The 22,730-nt window shown below is 43.2% G+C and overlaps 1 protein-coding gene across 1 annotated transcript in view; it reads right to left on the bottom strand.

Moving 5' to 3' along the window:
* The window catches only part of SPTLC3 (serine palmitoyltransferase long chain base subunit 3), a 127,668-nt gene that overhangs the window by 9,635 nt on the left and 95,303 nt on the right, over nucleotides 1–22,730 (bottom strand). The window contains exon 11 of the mRNA XM_059896098.1: nucleotides 1,279–1,414. Coding sequence (XP_059752081.1) covers nucleotides 1,279–1,414 — 136 coding nt within the window. The remainder of the gene's footprint in view (nucleotides 1–1,278; nucleotides 1,415–22,730) is intronic.

Here is a 22,730-nt window from a genome sequence, read left to right as displayed (position 1 = left end):
AAGATCACATGGTAAAGGGTTTTGGGTTATCTGCCACTTGGAATCACCATTGTCACTCCTTCCTGCCATTAGCACAGAGCAGTATCCTATGACATTACTGAAGCACACTGTCTTCTTGGCTACTCCAGGCATTGATTTCCTGATCCAGATCCATGAACAAAGGGCTGAGTGGTGGACGGTTGTGGTGCATGAGGCAACTCATGTGTGCATTTTAACTGCTTATTATTTTGCTGTGGTGAAATGACACAAGAGTGTACTCCAAAAAATCCATCTTTTAGGAACATATAGCTCTGTCCTATCCATCATGAGTTTTCAACTAATAGCCCCAGAACTTCTTTTCTATACTATGTCTAATACTCTGCCCCATCTACTTTGACTGTTAAGAGAATCAAACAGAAAGTTCCAACAATGGGGTTGTGTTAAAGGAGTGTCAGGATGTCTAGAATCTGATAAGCATTTGTTGAGAATTATTTTCTACCATGTGCTTCATCAGATACACAAACATTTTATATTAGAAAGGAGTTTAATTAACTTGCTTTTAACAACAGAGTTAATTATTCTCTAGCAGATTGGAGATGGCTCATGTATAAATTCATCTGTGTCATACTGAGAAAAAGTCATTTTTCCTCTTTATGCAGTTTTTACTAATGCTCAACCTCAGAGTTGCAATCGATGGAAAACCACCCCAAATAAGCTTACAGGAGTGGTGCTAACATTTTTTGTTAAGAGCAAGAGCTTTGGAGTAAGCCTAGGTTTGGGTTTGCCTCTTGGTTTTACTACTGCTTGACCGGTATGGCTTTGGGAAGCTATTTAACTGCTCTCAACCTCAGTTTCCCTACACATGAGGGTGCCTTCTTTTGAGGACGGTCGTGAGAGTGCAATGGGAGAAAGCACAGAGCCTGGTAATGTTGCTTTTGAATGTTGGGAGAGATGGTCTTTTGAGGTTCTCCCTGAGAAAGATCTTGGGGGAGGAGGAAGTGCAGGATCTTCATCAATTTACAGCTGAGGCCTGAGGTAAGTGACTCCACCCAATTCACAGAGCTTGGAAATGATGGGCCACAGTACCTGGCTCCCTTCCCACAAGATCTGTGAAAAGGCCTTGATAATGGGCAGGCAGGTAGCTTCTGAGAAGCTGGACAAGTGAATTCTGAACTCGGCGTCCTGCTCAAAATGCAAAGCAATACCTATGCTGAAAGAGCCCCCTGGTGTCAAAAGCACCATCTCTGTCAGATCACCTTGGAGCTTAGGTGTTATTCTGGGAGTCCGCTGGATACTCACGCTACTTTAGCAGGCATGTAAAGGAGCAGGGGAACAACGGGAGATTCCTCATTGCCATAGATAATGAATCCCATTTCACTCAGTCTCTGTCTGAAGTATCTTGTGTTTTCTGCAAGTTGCTGTACTCTCTGCAACCCTGAAAGGAAACAGGCATGAAATCCATCAATTCCCACCTGGAAGAGGGAAGCAAAGGTCAGACTGTCTTGGCAAGTGTTCCTAAGTCTTTCTGTAGTCCTGCATTAAGAGTTGGAAGGGGGTCAAAGTAGGGTAGGGAAATATCTCCTGGTGAGCAGGTGTGGGCACTGATGCCTGGGATCTGCCCTAAGTCTAGAAGGCAGGATCCGGGGGAATGGTGCTGCTGGGTACTGCCGGCAACCAAAGCCAGGCTAGGCTGCAGGGCAGTAGGGGAGCAGGAAGGGTGTCTAGCAAGAAAGAAGGAGAAGAACTATCATTTACTAGGCAACTATTGTGTGTGGATTCTGCTAAGTACCATAGACACATTAGTTCAGGGGAAGAGAGTGTGACAAGAAGTCACACATACACACACACACACACACTCCACCCCATACCACTTGTTGGTTGCAGCTTTTTAGCGAAGCTGAGCTGGCCCATTAAGTAACCCTTCATCTAGGTCTCTAATCAAAGAACACTTCATCCAATCTGAATTTGAAGGGGTAGCATATCCTTGGACAGATAGATCCATTGGAGACTGGAACTATTTTGTGAGGCACTCAGTGGTGATAGAGTAATAGAGGAAAGGGAAGAGGGGGCCCTCTGCTTTCTCCAGACAGAAAAAATGACAGGGTTGGCCCCCAACAGAAGGTCAAGCAAGGTACATGTGCCCATTTCAAGGTTATTGGTACTTCAGCTCAAAAGCTTATCTTCTGTCTTAAGTGTGTATCCCAGTGGGAAGGTCACACACATTATGAGATGACCAAAGGGAACTGAAGAGTAGAAAGAGTTCTGGAGATATCTGTCTACTCAGTTCTGCCTCTAATCAGGTAAGTGAGTAAACTAGCCAGAGCTAGAGAGTGTTTGCTCAATAAGGAAGATTGAATAGGATTGGATATTTAATTCCCTGAGAAATCAGTCCAATGTTTGCATTTGATGCAGCATTGCCATTCAGCAGGAATTTGCTGATACAGCTGACCTCCATTCTGATTGGTCAGGCATCCATTCAAACTGATCAACTCTTACTCTACCAGTTATTCAATATTTTGAACATCACTCCTGGGTGTGTTTGTAACTCTTTAGATGGAAAATGGATAAAAATTTCAGTAAACATGTCATCACGGTCTTCTAGTTTCTTCTTGGAGACATGGCCCCAGACCGTGCCTTGACAAAGGGTTGAGCAGTGGGTATCTCCTGCTCAGCATCCTTCCTCCAGGGGACCATGATGTTCAGGTAGAGTTGGCTCCACCTTTCCTCTTGGCTACAGGGGTATTGTGTGACCCAGGCCTGGCATATTGGAATACTCCACCCCCCTGATAATTGGGTCATTGATGGAACACAACCGGGGCCTACCAGTCTTTCAGATCTACTGAGGAAGAAGTGTAAAAACAAGGTCATCTTCAAGTTACATCCTTGCCACCATGGAGGAAACCTGCTTGAGAATGATGTTGATTCAGAAGAAAGCCAAGGCACAAGACAGACATATGGACACCAAGGGGGGGAAAGTGCGGTGGGGTGGGGATGATGGTGTGCTGAATTGGGCGATTGGGATTGACATGTATACACTGATGTGTATAAAACTGATGACTAACAAGAACCTGCAGTATAAAAACAAATAAACAAACAAAACAACTAATACTAAACTTTCATTGGGTTATTCGTATGGAAATATGTTAATATAAATGTTTCAGACATTACATGAAATTTCTAAAAATCTTATATGTTCTGGTATAATGTTATAAGTCATAATTCTAGTTATTACTTTAAAATGTATATCTCAGAAATAAACAAACAAAAAAAAAGATTAACTATGAGTTGAACCTGGATGATGGATACAGAAGAGTTCATTATACTGCTATTTTTGTTTATATTTTATTGTTTTTATTGTTTTCTATAATAAAATGTTTTTAAAAATTAAAAAAAAGAAACTAACACAGCATTGCAAAGCAATTATTAATTAACAAAATTTAATTTATTAATTAAAAATTTAATTTATTAATTAAAAAATTTAATTATTAATTTAAGAAAAAGGAAAACAGAAGAGGGGCTAGAGTATGACTTGTTTTAAAGAAGGTGATTCAGATACAAATGAACTTATTTACAAAACAGAAACAGACTTACAGATATTGAAAACAGACTTATGGTTACCAAAGAGGAAACGTGGGGGAGAAGAATAAGTCAGGAGCTTGGGATGAACATGCACACACCACTATATATAAGAAAAATAACCAACAAGGACCTACTGTATAGCACAGGAAACTCTACTCAATATTCTGTGATAACCTATATGAGAACAAAATCTAAAAAGAATGAATATATGTATAACTGAATCACTTTGCTGTACACCTGAAACTAGCACAACATTGTAAATCAACTGTACTCCAATAAAATTAAAAACAAACAACAAAAGTAAAGAAGGTGATTCAAATGAAGGCACAGATATACATCCCAGCTACCAAAATGTATTCCATATGGCTTGTCCCCTTGTGTGTTCAGCTCTTCTGTTGATTGTTAGTTGCACAATGAATAGATGAGTTCATCAGGCTGAGTCTGATGATTCCTAAATGATCCCCCTCACAGACTAGAAGGATTTCCTGGCCTGGAAGTGCATGAATGACTTAAATTGCTTTTCCCAATGGCATTATCTTTGCACTTGCCCATAATGACTCATCCATCATTGGGCTGCCCAGCTACTTAATTGGCCCCGTCTGTCCTCTCTGCCTTGATTAACCCAAGTAACTGGATCACTAGCTAATGTCATCACTTTACTGCTTCTAGATCCTTTGGAGAGTTGACCAAACAGATCAGAATATCGATCGCAGGGGCAGCTGACTCTTGAGAACTGAATGTTTTATTCTTGCCCCGTCTTCTCCCTCTTTGAACCATTTAGCACAGCATGGCTGACAAGCCATTATGACACACTTCGTGGTCACCATGTTTACTCACATAGGGACACTATAAATGCCTTGAGGTCTTTTGAGTTGGCCAAGACACAGCTCCTTTCAATTACTCTATTGCTCACTCTGGAAAATTGGAAACATTCTCCTTCTCTTGGAGGGCCTGGGGGCAGAGAGAAATTTGTACATATAAAACGCTACTCACCTACAGGATGTGGGTGATTTTATTAATTATGTTGTGCTTTGAGAACCTTGTTTGAAGAGCGTTTTATAAAAGTAGAAGGAATTTTTAGCACTTATCCTTTCGTAAGGGGATGGCCACGCCAGGATGGCATGGGGACTGGGCATGGCAGTGACCTTCCCTTTGCAATACACAAAGTCCCTAATTAAATAGTTTCTGATTCTTCTTCCACCTATTATAATACATAGAAGTCAGGGAAGCCTCCACACAGATAAATAAGTGAAGGATCTGATCTCTTATGTAGAGTGCTGGAGAGTTTATACGAGTGTCTTATTTTGCTGTATTCTGGGTTCTCTGGAAAAGGAATAAGCTTTGGAGTTAAATGGACTAGGAACCAAACTCCACCTGGACAACGTAAGGCTTTGAAACCTCAGTTTCACCTAGAGATACATAAGCTTATCTCACAGGAAGACTGGGAGAAATAAAGGGTTAATACAGGAACATGCTTAGTACTGTGTCTGGGAAAAAGATACTTGAAAGGTTAGTTACATTTTTCCATTAGCAATATTTCTGGGCAGCCTCAGTGGCACCTCAAAATCATTTGGAGAGCTTGGCAAAATCCCATGCCCAGACTGTACCCCAGACCAATGAAATCAGCATCTCTGGTAATGAGGTCAAGCATGAGTTTTGGATTTCACCAGGTGCAGCCAAGGAGACTCAGATGTCTCAGAAACAATGGCCATTACCAGCTCACCCCCAAGGCCATGCATGGCTGTGTTAGGTGCCTGACTGTGTCTTGGCTGAGTCATGCTCCTTGGTTGGACATGGAAAGTAAAAGATGGGCATATGTCCTAGCCTCTTGTTTGGCAAGATGACATCCCAGCATTTACTGAGTGCTCGAGGTCTCCAATAGTATGTTTGTGGGATCACTTGCTCCTCTGACAGTTATCGGCTCCAAAGTGCTCACTCGACTTGAGACCAACCTCACTGTCAACCTCGCCCCTCTCATGAAGCTGGATAAAATAAGGGATGGACCCAGCTGGGCAGATGACCGGTAGGTTGCCATTCTACCCACTTGGATTTCTAGCTCTGCCAACTTGAGAGATGGACTAGGTTTAACCTTCTCTCCAATGTTATTAAAACAAAAACAGCTGGGGCAGGGGAAGGAAAACAAATAAAACCCAAAATGTCACCACTACAAAGCCATGCCGTCCCCAAATAAAAACAATCATCTGTGGCATTTCCAAAAATATGCTCAGGTCAACTCAATCTCCAGAGGGCCAGAAGGAATTGTGGACAGTAGACACTCCCAGAATGACCTGTCAAAAGCTAAAGAAGGAAAATATCTTCTCTGTCAAACCATGGAACCATCATCTGCTGGCAAAAGAGGACAAAGGCATTTCCCCCTGTAAGACTGAGTGTAAGAGGCGGATTTGATGAGTTTGCAAGACAATACCAACTACACTCTCTATTTTCTGCAGACTTTGCGAGCTTGCTCTCTAACAGAGGAAACGTGCATAGACCCAGATGGCACGGGGGTGGGGGGGGGACTTATTTTATTATTCCCCAGGCTGAAAAAGGCACATACAGAAATACACACCGCCCTCCTTTCACCAGTGCGGAATACAGACTGGGCAACCTCGAACATGCTCCTAGGCAGTGACGCTTGGGAAATGCGGTTCTCTTCTTTAGAGGTAGGAAGAATCTTTCCTTAAAACATGTCTCACAACTTAAGAAGCAGTCGCATAGCACAGGGAGATCAGCTCGGTGCTTTGTGACCACCTAGAGGGGTGGGATAGGGAGGGTGGGAGGGAGGGAGATGCAAGAGGGAAGAGATATGGGAACATATGTATATGTATAACTGATTCACTTTGTTATAAAGCAGAAACTAACACACCTAAAGGTAAAGCAATTATACTCCAATAAAGATGTCTAAAAAAAAAAAAGAAGTCGATCTTTCTGAACAACCAGTTTGATCCTCAAGAGTGCCCCCAGTGGTCTGAGAAGGCCTCCCTCCCCCCAACCCTGCCCCCTTGCCTCCTTCCCCTTCTTTGTCTGACGCTCACACTAGGCTTCTGCTCCGGGCATGGGGAGGGGGCAGGAGCAGGGGTGCCGGGGAGAGACCTTGGAGTAAAGTTTCAATGTGGCAGCAGGAACCCAGTGTCTGTTATTTTAAGCTCTGGACACTAGACAGGACATTTTGTTTCCTACACACTCAGGGCAGAGAGATCTCAGGAAAGATCAAGAAGCTACAGAGCAGCAAGCATCATAAGAATCACATTAGCAGTGACAAGCTTCCCAGTGGGATGGAGAAGACAGCGTTTGGAGTGGTTTGCTGAGAGGAACACATATTTTTATCAGGCACTGAAGCTCTCCCTTTTGATGTCTGGATTCCAAGGTTACGGCATGTTTTATAGTCACATACACGTGTGCCAAGGACGGTCCAGGCTGCTCAGTCCTGCCCCTGTGGAATGCACACAGGAGTGGAGTGGGCAGGCCGGACGTCGGGTTGGACGGCTGTCTACACGACAGGATTTCATGCCCCTGTTTCCACCTCCCCACCCACTGCTCAGATACACCGTCAGGGGCTTAATCCACAAGGAGAGGTGACAGTGGACATGTCTTGTGCACCTACTATGAGCCAGGAGCTGTGCTTTTGGGCCCCCTTCACAGATGAGGAAACTAAGACTGGGAGACTGTTCATGCATTGCACAGCTGACCTGGAAATTGGCAGTGCCTAAGAGTCTATCTAAGTCTGCTCATTGAAAGAAGCTCATAAACTCATTCCTGATGAGGTGTCAGCCCCATGATTCATGGATTCATACATTTCACAAATGAAAAGCACTCACTATGTACAGGAGCCAGCTGCTAAGATGGAGGAGAAGATGAAAAAATTCTGGGGCTATTTGGCAAGAAATAACCTAACAGTAGAGAGAGCAGATATCAGATAATATACACATGAGAAGAGCCATAAGACAGATATAGACAGAGTCAGCTGGCCTGTCACATAGTAGTGCTTCTTGAATCCTTACAGAATGAGTGATAAAGTTTAATGTTAACTTGCATTTAAGTAGAGAGCAGTATCTTAGCAAGTCTCTAATGATGGAGTTTTGCTCATCGAATGGGGTAATTTGGAAGTCTGGGGCCTTTGGGAACCTTGCAAATTGGTGATTCTTAAACAGGGGAACACAACAGAGTCTTCAGGGAATATTTTTTTTTCTGGAATACTCACAGGTAAGCCTCTTCTGCAGAGATTCTGCTCCAGAAGGACTGGTGTGGACCTTTTACAAAACCTCCCCCTGGGTAACTGCGGTGTGCACCCCAGCTCTGAACCACCACTCGTAGTCATAAACTATTGTGGTTGTTGATTCTATGAAGATAATAAGGCTGATTCTAACTGAAGCCGCCAGAGAGCAATTTGTCTCCAAGTACTTTTGCATTTTTCCCCTCCATCAACAGGTCCGTGTGTCAGCTCCCATCTGCCCTTTTCTTTTTTCTATGGAGATGAGGAAGTCACTCGTATCTGAGCCTTAATTTACCGCTCTGTTAAATGGGGATGATAACGATCTGTTTCCCAGGGCTTTGGGGAGAATGTTATTTCGTACTTTTCCGTGTGAGTGGCTGTTGTGTTCAGGGGAGAATTAAAAGATGAATATGTCTATTATTTTCAAGGAACTTACAGCCTAGAAAAAGTATGTAATAATCACAGACGGTAGAAAATTGGACGCCCCATGGAAGAAATGCTCTGGGAGTTTGGAGCAAAGACCTAGAGGTGGTAAGTGAACACCTTGTGCGCCAGGAGGGATGGTTAGCTCACTTGCCTAGAACGTTTGGTTTACAGTCATGAGAAAGATCAGTGGAATCAGACCCAGAGGGCTGCAGATGCCAACCTAAGAGGTGGTGGGCACCAGGGAGCCAGGGCAGCATCACGAACAGGATATGCCATATTCTGAGGGGGTTTAGGAAGAGGAAGTTATAGTGTATAGTACATGGAGTAGGATAAGGGGAAAACCAGAGGTGGCCAGACACGTAAGGAGGCCAGAGTGGCAGCAGAAGCGGGTGAGATGTGCTTCAGCAAAGATTGTGGCAAGAAGGCAAAGGAGAGGTCCTGGCTGAGGAATTGGGTTAATGGGGGTCCCCTGAAAGCTCTCTGAGAAACAGTGCAAATGAAAGTAGCCTGTAGGAAGCCCCATCGAGGCAGCGTGTGCATGATTCAAACCTCTGGTTTTCAAAGTGTCTGCTGGGCGGGGGGTGCACTGAGGAAGCCTCAGGGAGGGGGTGCAGGGAAAAACTGAGGGAGGGGCTCAGCGGCTGGGAGATCGGACCACTCCACCCTCCAAGCTGTCTCCATGACAACAGCATCTCTGTCAAGTGCTCAAGGACCGTGAGCCTAGTTTTCCTGGGTTCAAAATCCTCTCTGCCATCTTGGGCAAGGCATTTCATCTTTCTGCAGCTCAAGTTCTTCACCTGTAAAATGTGAATAATGACAATGACAATAATAATAAGAAGGATGCCCATTTCATACTGTTATGAGGATTTGATTTTAAGCACTTTGGACAGTGTCTGGCACACAATAAGTCCTACAAGAGTGTTGTAAAATTTTAAAAATTTGTATAAAATGGACTTCCATGTACATTTCATTTGAAAAAAAAAATTCTGTGGTTCAGAAATATTGAAAACTATTCATTTCCAGTCTTCACCAAAGACTGAACTGACTTGCTTGGATTTGCCCTCTAAGGCTGGGCCTCTGTGATCAATGGAAGTGACCTGTGGTGTCTACAGCCAATCTGGTTGTTCCTGTACCCTCCTCAGTTTCTTTTGTTTTGGTGCCTAGGACATGCCTTTTGATATTTTCTTAACCCCCAGAATTAAATAGTCACCAGAATAATGTTCATTCTCAGTATTCAAGTTGAAGCATATGACCACTGGAAATCTAACTACATAAAGTCCTATTTTATAAAAACAAAGTACATTTTAGCGACATTAACCAGTACTTAAGATGTAATCACGTGAGCTCTTAGAAAGGACTGGGCTCTTTCTGAAGAAAGAGATTCTCCACTGCTGGCTTTGAAGATGGAGGGTGTCACATGGTAAGAAATTCAAGTCTCCAGGAGCTGAGAGGGGCCCCAGCTGACAGCTGACAAGCAAACAGGGACTTCAGTCCTGCAACCCCCAGAAACTGAGTTCTGCCACCACCACACGTGAGCCTGGGAGAGGAGTGTGAACTCCAGAAAAAAGCTGCTGACACCTTGATTTCTGCCTTGCCAGGGCCTGAGCAGAGAAGAAACTGCCAAGACTCCTGACCCCAGGAGACTGTGAGATAATAAACGGATGCCATTTGAAGCCTGAAGTTTGTCGTCATCTGTGACGTAGAAATAGAGAACTAATACATTCTGTCTAGCTTAGAGCACACGCTGGCCTTCTCCAGCCACAAATCCACCTGCTTAATCCTCCCTGGCTGTGGCTGACCTGATTTTCTCCCCAAACTTCTCCAGACAAGAGTTGGGCTGGGGTACAGCACTCCCCTGCTTTTGGGGTTTTTGCTGCTGAGCTGAAAATGAACCCGTGATGGAGAAAACAAAGATCATTGTGGAAGAGTGACTCCCCTTCACCCTCAAGATCCTGCAGCTGGAATCATGTTCTTCTCCAGTTGGACTGAACCAGCAGAGAATTCCATGTGTGCTACATCACAACTCCCCCATCTCAGACTCCATCCACACAGAGGAAACAATAGTGAAGAGGTAACTTCTGTAGGACTCATGGTGTAAAAGGATATCTTGTTTGTAGGACGGGAGGAAGGAAGTGGCCATGTTATCCTTTTGCCCCAGTGCCATCTAAAAGACAAACAGATTCTCTTTACACTCTTGCTGGGGAAATCTTTTAAGGCCTCAAAGCAAGTGCAGAATTTACTGAACTGCCATAAAATTCTATGCTTGGCTAACTCTTAAGGCGAAGTAAATGAAGGGACAGAACGTTGTGGAACATTTTTCAAGCCATTTCTGCACAACCAGACAAACTTCCCCTCCTAGCTGGGGCTCCACAGTTTGGCTAATTCTGTGTTTATTGGATGCCCACCCCCTTCCCCGCAGCATGGTCCTACAAGCACGTGAGCAGCAATAGGGCAGAGAGGCAACACCTGTCACTTTGCTTGCTGACCCCAACCTTAGGTTCCCCCCGCTACACACAAAGACCAGGTAGAACTTTCTTACCCCCCAGCACAGGTGATTAATCATGGACGGAGGCAGCCCCTCAGTTGAAAGCCAGCCGAGCGTAGCACTGCCATCTGTTCTGCGTTAGCTGTTGCTGAAAGGCCAGTGGCTTGAAACCATTTAGAAAATGCAGCCCTCCGTGCCTTCTGTCTCTTTCTCTGCCTCTCTTTGCATCTCCAGCTGGTAACCAAGTGGCAAATATATTTAGGAAGCAGTGGCTGGGTCCTCCCTCAACAATGCCATGAGCCTTGGATGCCAGGGGCCTCAGACGGCCCATTATGGGTGGGATTCTCTATGGGCTCCTCTGCATTCATGGAGGGACTTCAGAGGGACAGAACCAACGATGTGTGGTTGGGTTTAGGGGGAGAAAAGAACTTGGAGGAAGTCAATTTTGTATTCGCTGAACTCTACGACAAGGTAGATGCTGAGATGACCTTTAAAGACTCTGCGTCTAATTATCACAGTTTCATGTCCCTAACCACAGTCCTTTCTGGTTCTCACTGTCTCTTCCTCACAGAGATTCTGGGTGAAGAGTAAGTCAGTAAGAACAGCCACGAGATAAGCCTGATAGTTTGGATGGATAAGTGTAGTTTGCAGCCCCCAAAGAGCTTGCCCTGCAGAGACGCAACATCTTACAAGAGATGTTTGTGAATGGATCTCGTGTCAAATATAAACAGTAGGAAAGTGAGAAAATTCCACTCTGGAGAGTGAATTGCTGTCACCCAGTGTACTCCTTTCTTTCCCCCTTCAAAGCACTAAATCTTCCCAGTTAGTCACTCCCGTTTTTTAAACCTATCAAACTCAAGTGTAAAAATATGTGTGCCCTGTTGCAGGGACCAGAGCAAAGGTCCAAGGTCACAGCTGGAAGGTGCGGGGGCCACTTTCTCCAAGCCCATGTCGGGTTAGAAGCAGGGTCAGTCCCTCACCTGCCAATCTCATGATAAAATTTCACAAATGATCAGGATGAATGAAATAATCCAGACAAAATAATTTAAAAACGAGGCATGGTTGTATTTTCCAGTGTGAATGCATTATATTTTAAGACTCACTCTTTTTTCTTTTATCTTCAGTTTCCTCTCCAGAGGGTAAGGAAAAGAAAAATGATTGATGTTCATAAATTAAGTTATCTGAAAGACCTTGCCATTTTATTCAATTCCTTCTCCTAAGAACTGAATACAAAACAGAAATATAAGCCTTTGGAAAACATTTTTATAAAATCCCAGATATGGTACAGAATGAATTATGTGGAGTGCATTTGCCCACAGGTACATAACAGAAGCACACAGCTTTTAGTGCTTCCTAAAGTAGATGGAATGCTTAAAGCAATGTTGAGTAGAATCATATTTTCATATAAATTCAATCTTGATATGAAGTTGCTAGTTTTATTTTTCTACCTGGGCTTAGAATTCAGTTTTCCCTTGTGACTAGTTTACCTTGATTAGTCACATGCTGGGTGCTGATGTGATGAACATCAGAAGTTTGATACTTTTTAAAGCCTCTTAGCCTCCTTTTAGTCCGTGGTCTCAAAAGAACCAAAGTGTGGCTGGATAAGAGAGTTGGGGTGACTCAAAATAAACCCATCTGATTCAGATAACTAACCTAAATGTCCATGTGTTTAAATTGTATGTTTTAAATTGCAATTTATAATTTTCTGATAATGATGCAATTTATAATTTCCTGTCTCATCACATCCCCCCTTTCAGAAAAATGGCCTGATTTTCTGAGAGTGTGTTACTACTTCCAAAATATACATTCTCTCCTGTTCTGGCCTGACTTCCAGAGCTGTTCCAATTTCATGTCTTTTTAGCTTATTCGGGGGAAGCATTATGCCCAGGGTCCATTTTCTGTTTCCAAAAAGTACACAGCATTGGGGAATTGAGCACCATCATAATGATAATGATCTCAGTACCTGCCATGGCCTGGGACTATGTTCTACAAGAAAGAAGCAGAAGTGGTTATAGTAAAAGCCAGACTAGAAGCCCCGAGAGTCCCTATAAAAGGAAGAGATTTGTCTTCAGTCTTTTGGACTTTGTTTTTCTTTTTCCTTGAGCTACTTTTATTCCACTCCAGGTCAAGAGTTTATTTATTAAGTCAATAGAGAAAGATTGGGCAACTGTCTAAAATATACAATGTCTTCCCATAATATACGTCCATCAGAAAGGCTGGGGAAAGAATTTCCTGGGCTGAGGTTAAGTCCTGTGGTAAAGACTGGCTGGCTATTCACCAATCCCATTTCCCCCTCCTAGGCAGGTGGTTAACTTCATTTCCCAGGATGCTTTGTGGTTAGGTAAGGTCCTGTGACTGAGTCACAGCAATAGGATGTAGGCAGAAACAAAACATACCATTCCAGTTATGGCCTCTGAAAACTTCACACACACGAACCTCTTTGCTCCTCACCCCTTTGATGGCAACCTTGGAAGCCATAAGTTGGAGGAGCCACAAGATGGAAGGAGGCTGGGTTTACACCCATTTTGGGCTCTATATGAGCAACAAAAAAATGTCTACTGTGTTATATGTTGGAGTTTGTTACAACAACTAATTAACCTTAACTAATACCGACCTTGTAAGAAAGATACCATGAAAAATTTTCAAAGATTCAAAATCCTAACGCCCTTTTACTTTTCATTGGCTAAATGGTGCCCTGGTAAAGGGAAACTCTAATTTTTCAGTGTTACTTTTATTTTTTCAACCTCTCATTACTAGTCACCAAATAATGTCATGAAAACGTGAAGTCTCTTGATTGAAAAAGACCCTAAGTGCAAATCATCATTAAGATGGAGGAGAGGAGGGGAGGAGGTCCCTCCAACATACTCAGTGGAAAATGCCATTTTGGATGCTTAAGAACACCTGCTCGCCTCTGTTTCGGAAATGTACTTCAACTCGGACAGAGAGGATCAGCTGGTGCCCAGTCTTTGCTGATTACTGTGTGAGTCAAATGCATTTATGAGATTTGGATGGTGTCTCCCTAGGAAACCTTAAGTGAGGGATTCAGCTAACTGCTTGGATAATTAAAGGAAAAACTCCATTTTTGCTTCTGCTATTTGGTAGCAATGGCTTGAATTATCTGGCTTACTCACCTCTATATTAGATGGTGTCTAGACAAAGCCTTAGCATATGTAATAATGTGAAACCATTCATTTCTCAAAAGAATAGGAAAGGAACTCTACATTTTGGCTTATGCATATATCTACCAAGGAAGTGATTATAACTCCAGTATTTGAACCAAAATAATTCCGTAAGTAACCTCTAAAGAAATGATACTGTAGTTGTTTATAGAGAGTGATTAGAATTCAAGCCTTGTCCAGGAGATCTGCTTAGTCCCAAATTCGGTCATTCAGTTTTCATTCATTTGCATATTTGATGCTTAAGGCACAATTAATTAATTAATCACTACCAATTTGGAGGACTGAATTCGGGTGTGTGTGACTAACATAAGAGCCAAAGGTTTCATGAGACAGAGGAAGGAAGGATTATTTCTTGACTGTGGCCACTGTGAGAGAACTTAGAAGGCTGAACAGAGATTCAGGAGATAAAGAATGGGTGTAGTGGGTTTGTGGGGAGAGATGAGAATCTTCTAGATAGACGGAATACCAATTGGTGGTACCAATGCCTTATGAATAGTTGCTGTGATATGGCCAAACCTTACACTGAATGGGATCATTCATTCAGCCAACATATACTGCTTGAAGTTGGGGACAGTGTCCCTGCCCTCATGTGACTTGTATTCTCCTGGGGAGACAGAAAATAACCAAGGAAACAAGTACATAATTCCAGGTGGTGGTAAGTGCTATGAAGGAAAATGGTGCAGAATAAGGGAGTAGATAGAGTCGTCCACAAGGGAGGGGGTGATATTTTAGAAAGGGTGGTTAAGGATGGTCTCTCTGGGTTGGTGGCAGGTGCTAGAAAGGTCACTCCAGCATGAATCCCCATTCCAAGCTGTCCTGAGTCCAGATTTCACCTGGTCTCCAAGCTTGGGTATGAGCCTGTTCTGAGAGGTGAGCTGGAGTAGCAGAAAATACAAGGGCAACTGTGTCCAGGCTCGGGAACAAGGAAGGGCTGGGTGGTGGTCAAGGGGTGAAAAATGAGGGAAGGTGGAAGCTGCTGGAAATCAGAGAGGACTCCAATTGTTTTCTTTGATTTTGACTTATCTGTGTTTTTGAACATGATCTGAGCTTCATCCACTAACAGAATGCATCCCCCCTTTTCCACTGCTGTTCCTTTTTGCACAGAAACCACAGTGATCTTTAACCCCTCAGATATTCTCAGGGACTAGAACCAGGGATTTTGCAGTGAAGGGACAGAATACTCAGTTTTAATTTTAGAATGGTCAATGTCACCATAAAGTAGTGACACCGTGATATAACCAAATGCACATTTAAAAGACATCACCTCCCCAGTTCAGGAATGGAGAGCCTCGCTACCCCAGAAGCTGATACTCAGAAGAAAAAGAAGAGCGATCCCATTAGCTGAGGGTCTTCACTCCTCAGTCTCACCAAAGGCAGCATGAGATGTGCAAGCAGAATTCTAGGGCCGAAGTAACAGCTTCTTCACAGATGGAATGTTTTGAATACCTCTCAAGTCATGCAAGAAATAAAAAAAAAAAAAAACCTCACAAAGTTAGTGTGAGGAGGCCCTCTGTTGCGGAGCATGTCTATTTAATACTTCCTCCTCAGATCTTGGGCTCATCACAATTCTGATTTTCTAAAGGGCAAAGGAAGCTCAGCTTGAGGCAAAATTCCTGTACTGGCACAATGGCTGGGGTACTTAGCTCTAATTTTCGAGTCAGTTTCCCCATCCTTCTCTTATTGGCCTTCCTGCTACAGTTCACCAAAGCCTACGTCTCCATATTGAAATATTGAAAGTGGAGAATTAAGGAAATTATCTGGATAATCCCTAAGATGATTGAGGAAGGATGATGGTAATACTATTTGTCTCATCTTTTTGTAGCAATAATCCCAGAATACTATATTCAGAAAATATATTAAATTAAAAAGGAAAAACAGCCTATTGCATTCCATCCTGTCAAATTCCTATATTTTTTGAGTATCCTGTATAGCTAATTCCTTTATTTCCAGGAAGAACACAATTCATTATTCCATCTTGATTTTACCTTTAGTTTTTCTCTACCTATACAATATCCAGACACGTCCCCCACCCTGCCACCCAGAAACTCCTTCTGTTTACAGGCAAAGAGGGACAAGTGTGACTTTGAAGAAAAATAGAAAATTCTATTTTTCTTAACTTTATTGTTTAAGCATAAGAGATTTTATTAGCAATGATGAAGGTGTATTCCACTGAAGTTGGATATTACATGTTAGGAATTGGAACTCTGTATTTACTTTCACTTGTAAGTAATTTCCACTACTCTTTTCCTCTCTAGGGAAACACTACTGACTACTCAATGATAAACAAATCAAATATTTCCATGCATATGATAGCAAAAAACGGTTTTGTGATTCACAACGTTGGTGATTATCCCATCAGCCTAGCACTGAAGTAACAGTAGGAAACGTTGATGAAATCACAGAGATTCTTTTTCCTAGAGCCATTTTGGTCAGATAAGGACTGCCTTAGCCAATGGAGTGATCTATTGTCTGTTCTGAAGTGGAGAAGTTTTCGTCACCTTTTCAGGAGACACTGGTACAGGCTCAAGTTTGAGAAGCACGTTTCTACACCACAGAAAAGAAAAAAGGGGGCATACATGTGCAGAGGGGAATGTAAAGAGAGCAGAGGATGGAATTCTGGCAAATGCAAATGGGGAAGAAGAACTAGCAGAGAAGGGGAGGAAGAACAGACAGATAAATACAAGAGAACCAGAAAAGAACAGCATCTTCCACAACTAAGGGAAGACTGTTCTCAAGGAGAGAGGATGAGGTGGAAAGGTCAGTCAAGTTCAGCTGGAAAAGGACTAAAACAGGGTCGGTGGGCAGCGGCGACCTCTGAGGGAACAGAGTCCATGGAAATGGGCAGAGGATGAGGGCTGATGGCGGAGGGGGAGGAGTAGGGGGAACAGGCAGACGGCCATTCTTCTGAGAAGACTTGCAGCAATGGAAGGTGTGCGACTTGACAGCTATTGAAACAGAAGGGGTGAGGGGAGGCTTTTTACAATGAAGGAGATGAACAGATTCCTGGTTGAGAAAGGGGGCTGGTGCCTTTAGAAGGTAGGAAGGGAGAGAATCAAGCACAGAGATGTGGAAGAGATAAGGGTGGTTTATTTGCTGAGCTAAGAGGGAAAGAGAGAAGGATTCAACAAATATTTGTTGAGAACTTGTCATTGCCAGGCACTGTTCTCGGTGTCAGGAACAAGACAGACAAAATGCTTGTTCTCCTGGAGTTTACATCCTAGTGGGAAACCAGAAAATAAGCAGATACGTGTATAATTTGTCAGGTGCTCATAAATGCTACTAAGACTGAAGCAAGGGCTTCCCCGGTGGCGCAGTGGTTGAGAGTCTGCCTGCCAATGCAGGGGACGCGGGTTCGAGCCCTGGTCTGGGAGGATCCCACATGCCGCGGAGCGACTGGGCCCGTGAGCCACAACTGCTGAGCCTGCGTGTCTGGGGCCTGTGCTCCACAGCAGGAGAGGCCGCGATAGTGAGAGGCCCGCGCGCCGCGATGAGGAGTGGCCCCCACTTGCCGCAACTATAGAAAGCCCTCGCACAGAAACGAAGACCCAACACAGCCATAAATAAATAAATAAATAAATTAAAAAAAAAAAAAAAGACTGAAACAAGGTGAGGAGAATTAGAGGGACAAGAAGGGGTGTGCAATTAAGGATACAGCTCCTCCTCTCATAAGGCTGATTTTGAGCAAAGATGTGAGGAAAGTGAGGGAGTGGGCTATGCATGTGTTGGCTGGACATGATGTTCTAGAAAGGCCAGCAAGTGCAAAGACCCTTTGTGGGAGCTGTTCTCTGCATTCTAGGAAAACAAGTATGCCAGCTACTTGGAGTGGACCAAGCAAGGGAAAGAGTGGTGGGAAATATGGAAGACCACATCAGGAGAAGCCCAGAAGGCCAAAGTCTGGACTTTACACTGAGAAAAATGGAAAACAATGAAAAGTTCTGAGTGAAGGGGTGATATGGTCTGGGTTACATTTTTTTAAAAGATAATTTTGGCTTCTGTGTGGAGAACAAGTCATAAAATGGCAAGAGTGGGGAGTGGAGATCATTCCAGTGATCCAGGTGAGAGGTGATGGAGGTGGTGGTGGAGAGGGTGAGAAGGGACCTGATTCCTGGGATATGTCAAAGGAAGTGCTGCAGGATTTGCTGATGGAGTAGGTGAGGCCTGAGAGACAGGAAGATTCCAGGGTGCATAAAAACTATTGGAAAAATTAGAGAAGGAAAGGGAGAAAGCAGATGAGTTAAAAATAACAGTAATTTTCACCTTTATTGGGTGCTTACTATGCATCAAGCATCATGCTAAGTTCATTATCTACATTACATCACTTAATCCTCCCTACAACCCCAGTTTACAATGAAGGAACTGAAGCTAACAGAGGGTAAGCAACTTGCCATTCATGGAGCAAGTGGGAGGTAGAGGACCGGGCCCCATGAAGTCTGGCTGCAAAGCACGCACCCTAAACCCTCCACGCAATACAACTTCTATTTTCTCTGAGAAGTGAAAGGTTACCCAGAGTTAGGGGACAGAGAGCCCAAACTGGGGGTTCAAAAAGAATGTTGACTGATTAATTGAAAAATATGCATCAAAGATTTAAATAAATAATAAGACAATTGTTGACGATGCTTTCTTTAGGGGAGTGGCTGGTGTCTCTTGGGCCTCACCCTCCTGCCTGGACCATGTCTTGATGAAGAAAATGACAGAGCTGCCATCTTTCTGGACCTCTTCAAAAGTGGTGTTCATCACTGAGGTAACCCCATCACTGAGTCATCCCTTCAGCTGCCACAACTGGTGTGGGACTGACTCCCAGCTCCCAGTCCTATGAGATAAACATTCCCTCCATCTTGGTGCCTTTCAAGGCTCCTTGTTTAGCATAAATGCTGACCTGAAATCGAGTGGGTCTGCAAGATGGAAATTGAGTCATGACATATTTATTAAGCTGAGCACTTGGCTTGGCACTCAGAGGGACACCAAATGAATTTATGACACAGCTCTTGCCCTTGAAGGGCTTACAGCACTGGTTTGGCTGGGGGACCACCCAACATCCATTAGGATGGAGAAGCCAAATCTCCACTTTGCATTCATTGTGCTGCACGAAGTGACAGGCCAGGAGATGAGAAGGGCCTCGGTGCCTGTGGAAGGCCTGGGTAGCTTGCAGCCCCTCAGATTGTGGTGCATTAACTCCACGAGCAGCCTGGCTGCAGAGTCAAGGTGGCTGTTTGTGCATAAACATTGTCATTTCACTGGGACTGCTATTTCATCTTTGAACCTTGGCTTCAAAGAACGCTGACCTTATTCCTGTAGTCTGCCTTTCTTTGAAGCGTATGGCTTTGCCTTGCAGATTAAAGTGAAGACATTCATCATGCAACAGATCTGGCCAACCGCTCCCCAAACTCAACCCAAAACAAAGCCTTGAAAGGCTCCAATCACAGCGGCAGGGGAGCAGCCGAAGATCAAGGCTCGGAGCGGGGTGTTTTCTCAGATCCCATAAGGCAGCTCCACGAAGTGCAGCCCTTTTAGCTTTGGGCAACTTTACCCTGAGAGTTGGTCTATCTCTGCAGAAAGGGGTGAGTTACTGCAACGTTCCCAACCAGACTTGTTTATCTTATTTAAAGCAGGCATTGTTGTCAATGAGGCCAGTGTGATGATTCATTGTGTGCTTTTGAATTCTTCAAAAGCCATGTCAGGCTGAACTATCTGAAACTTGGCTGATGATTCTGTCAGTTTTCTTTTTTATCACTTTCTTTTGTTTGTTCCTTTGAAAAGAAACTGTCCAATCTTTCTCCCTGATTCCTCTTAACTTGACTCTGAGAACACAGACTGGACACGTATCCTTCTCTCATTTCTTTCTTTTTTCTCTTAAGATGGCAAGAAGAGTGAAGTGAGACCCTTTAACTGGGAGGTTAAAAATAATGACCAGGCAATTCTTTAATTATAAGGCAGGAGAGAGAACCAAGGGAAATATCTCTCCCCTCAGAGGAAGAAAAACTGATAATAGATAGCTATCAAAGTTCTTATGATCATGTCTTTAAATGTAACTTTTCTGCAGATCTTTTTGGTCAGATAAACAGAGTGAGTTCTGTCTGTGATGAAGTGGTAAAGCCATCCAGAGGCGGGAAGGAAAAGATTGTCAAGTTGGGGACATGTTAATCAACGGATGCTGATAATATATACACTACAGGGCTTAAGAAATTAGTGATCTTTATTAAGACATAGGCTAATTTTCAGGGTAACTTTTTTCTAGTTATTCATCTTGAAAATATGACCAATGGATAATTCTGGTCATCATAGGACAATTCATTTAACTGGCATTTTAGCTTTAGTCTCAAATAATTGTTTTCCATTAAGAAATGCACATAGTCAAGAAGATCATTAAGATGACTTTGCGAGAGTTCCAGTGGTTCCGGACCAGTTTTTTCACACAACTGGACAGCTCATGTGGGAATGGAGACAGGTCTATTTTGAGTTTTGGCTTTAGAAGGTTGAAAGATATCTGCTTATTCATATCTATATCCATATCTCTTAATTTACCACCACCATTTCCCCAAATTCAGGTGGGCCATGTGACTAGTTTTGGCCAATGGATGGTAAGCAAGGTGATATGTCACTTCCAGGCTGATGTTCTTTCTCTCTACCATGGTGACTGTGGAGGCCAGGTGCTGAGATGGCCAAGCCTCAAGTTCGCAGAAGCCTGAGTCACTTCCTACAGAGAGGAAGTGGGCAGGGAGATGTCCGATTTGTATTAGATCTGGTATTAGATCTGTGAGCAAGAAATAAACCTCGATTCAGTTAAGTCACTGAGATTCTCAAGGTTTATTTGTTACACTGGCATAATTTAGCTTATCCTGACTAATCCAGGACCTTGAAGGAAATCTAGTCTTACCTCACTTGCATCACAAGAATCCTTCCTACAGCTTCTCCAAGACATAGTCCAAATACTTCTTGAACACCTCAGGAATAATACCAAGTAATGTAGTAAGCAATTATACAAGGCTTACTATTGATGGAATTGTTTTCAGTCATAATGAAGCATTTTATATGTCTTATTTTACCTAATTCTCACAAAACCCTTAGTTCATCAATATCCCTTTCCTTATTTTACAGCTGGAAGAACTGAAGCACAGACAAGTAACTTGCTCAGGGTTGAGCAGATCAGTGAAATCACTTGCCTAAGACCACACAGCAAGTTAAGTAGTATCCCAGGAGTCAAGTCCAGGCAGCTGCTTTCAGTTTATGCCTTAAGCATTGCACCATGGATGGACTGGATTCGCATTTCCTTTTTTTTTTTTTTAATAGATCTTTATTGGAGTATAATTGCTTCACAATACTGTGTTAGCTTCTGTTGTACAAAAGTGAATCAGCCATATGCATACATATATCCCCATATCCCCTCCCTCTTGAGCCTCCCTCCCACCCTCCCTATCTCACCCCTCTAGGTCCTCGCAAAGCAAAAGAGAAAAACAAATACCACATGCTAACGCACATATATAGAATCTAAAAAAAAAAAAAAAATGGTACTGATGAACCTAGTGGCAGGGCAGGACTAAAGATGTAGACATAGAGAATGGACTTAAGGACACGGGGAAGGGGAGGGGAAAGTTGAGGCGAAGTGAGAGTAGCATCGACATATATACACTACCAAATGTAAAATAGTTAGCTAGTGGGAAGCAGCAGCATAGCACGGGGAGATCAGCTCGGTGCTTTGCGACGAATTTCTTTTTCACACGGACTATTCAATAAGACACAGAATCATAAATCCCAAAAGACGTGGCTGGAAATGACCTGAGAGGTCAGTCAATCATTGCATTTTACATAGAGGAACAAAGTCACCCTCCATGCCATTTTCTTGCTTTAGTGAAAAAGAAAAGTCTATCCTTTTCAACCCAGTGACCTGAGGAGCACGGGGGCTCAGTGGAAGGGCTTCAGGGACCATTGGTTTGGAGGTAGGTAGAGACACTACGTCATCCGAACCAGCCTTGTTTTAATCTGTTGTATATATGGTAGGCTTCTGGGTAAAATGTGTATGTGAATGAAGTATTCTGCTGTTTTAATAAAATTGAAAAATGATGGATCTCTCCATATTTCTACTGAAATAGTAGGCTTGGAACATTGCACTAGACAGTATAGGGTTTCACATCAGCTGAGAGGTGGGTCAGGGCACACGGATTGTATAGTCCAGTGAGCAGGTCTGAGGCCAGGGTAATTTGCTGCTTCTACAAACACACTCACTAGATTGCCTGACAGCAAGAACTGCCCTAGTCATCACTGTCCCCCATTGTGATAAATAGTAGAAGCTCTATAAACTGTATATGAAAGATGGAGAGTTCCAAGAGCCTTTGATGAAACCATTTTTCAAAAAAAAGGTTAAGCTCATTTGAGTTGAACAAAGTAGCACACCTTGGCTGTGGTGATCCAACATCAAAGAAATGGGTGGTAAGTTATCGTTGTGAGTGTTTTGTCCATATATTCTTAAATGGGCAGTGGTGAATTTCTTCTCCCCAGCTCCTGGCTGGTAATGAATGAATGAATGAATGAATGATGAGATAGATGGGTGGGTGGATGAAAAAAATGAATATTAAATTGACTAGTTTGTTCCCAGGGAAACACAAGTGACAGTTCCAAGGAAGCACAGGCAAACACACACCAAGTGTGGCTTCATAAACAAAATTGTCCACATTTGCTGATCACATTAAGAGGTGAATTCGAAAGTTTTCATTGCTTTAAAAGAGCATCCTCTGCTTTTTTGTGTGCTGACGGCAGTTCTAGTACATTTATGTACTCTGTACTATTATGTATTATGTACTATTGATGTGCATATGGCTTGATTTACAAATTGGTTAAGACAAATGTGCACAGGGACTTCCCTGGCGATCCAGTG

Source organism: Balaenoptera ricei, chromosome 15 (genome assembly GCF_028023285.1).
Source record: "Balaenoptera ricei isolate mBalRic1 chromosome 15, mBalRic1.hap2, whole genome shotgun sequence".
NCBI classification, from domain to species: Eukaryota; Metazoa; Chordata; class Mammalia; order Artiodactyla; family Balaenopteridae; genus Balaenoptera; species Balaenoptera ricei.
This window is presented reverse-complemented; position numbering and strand designations above follow the sequence as displayed.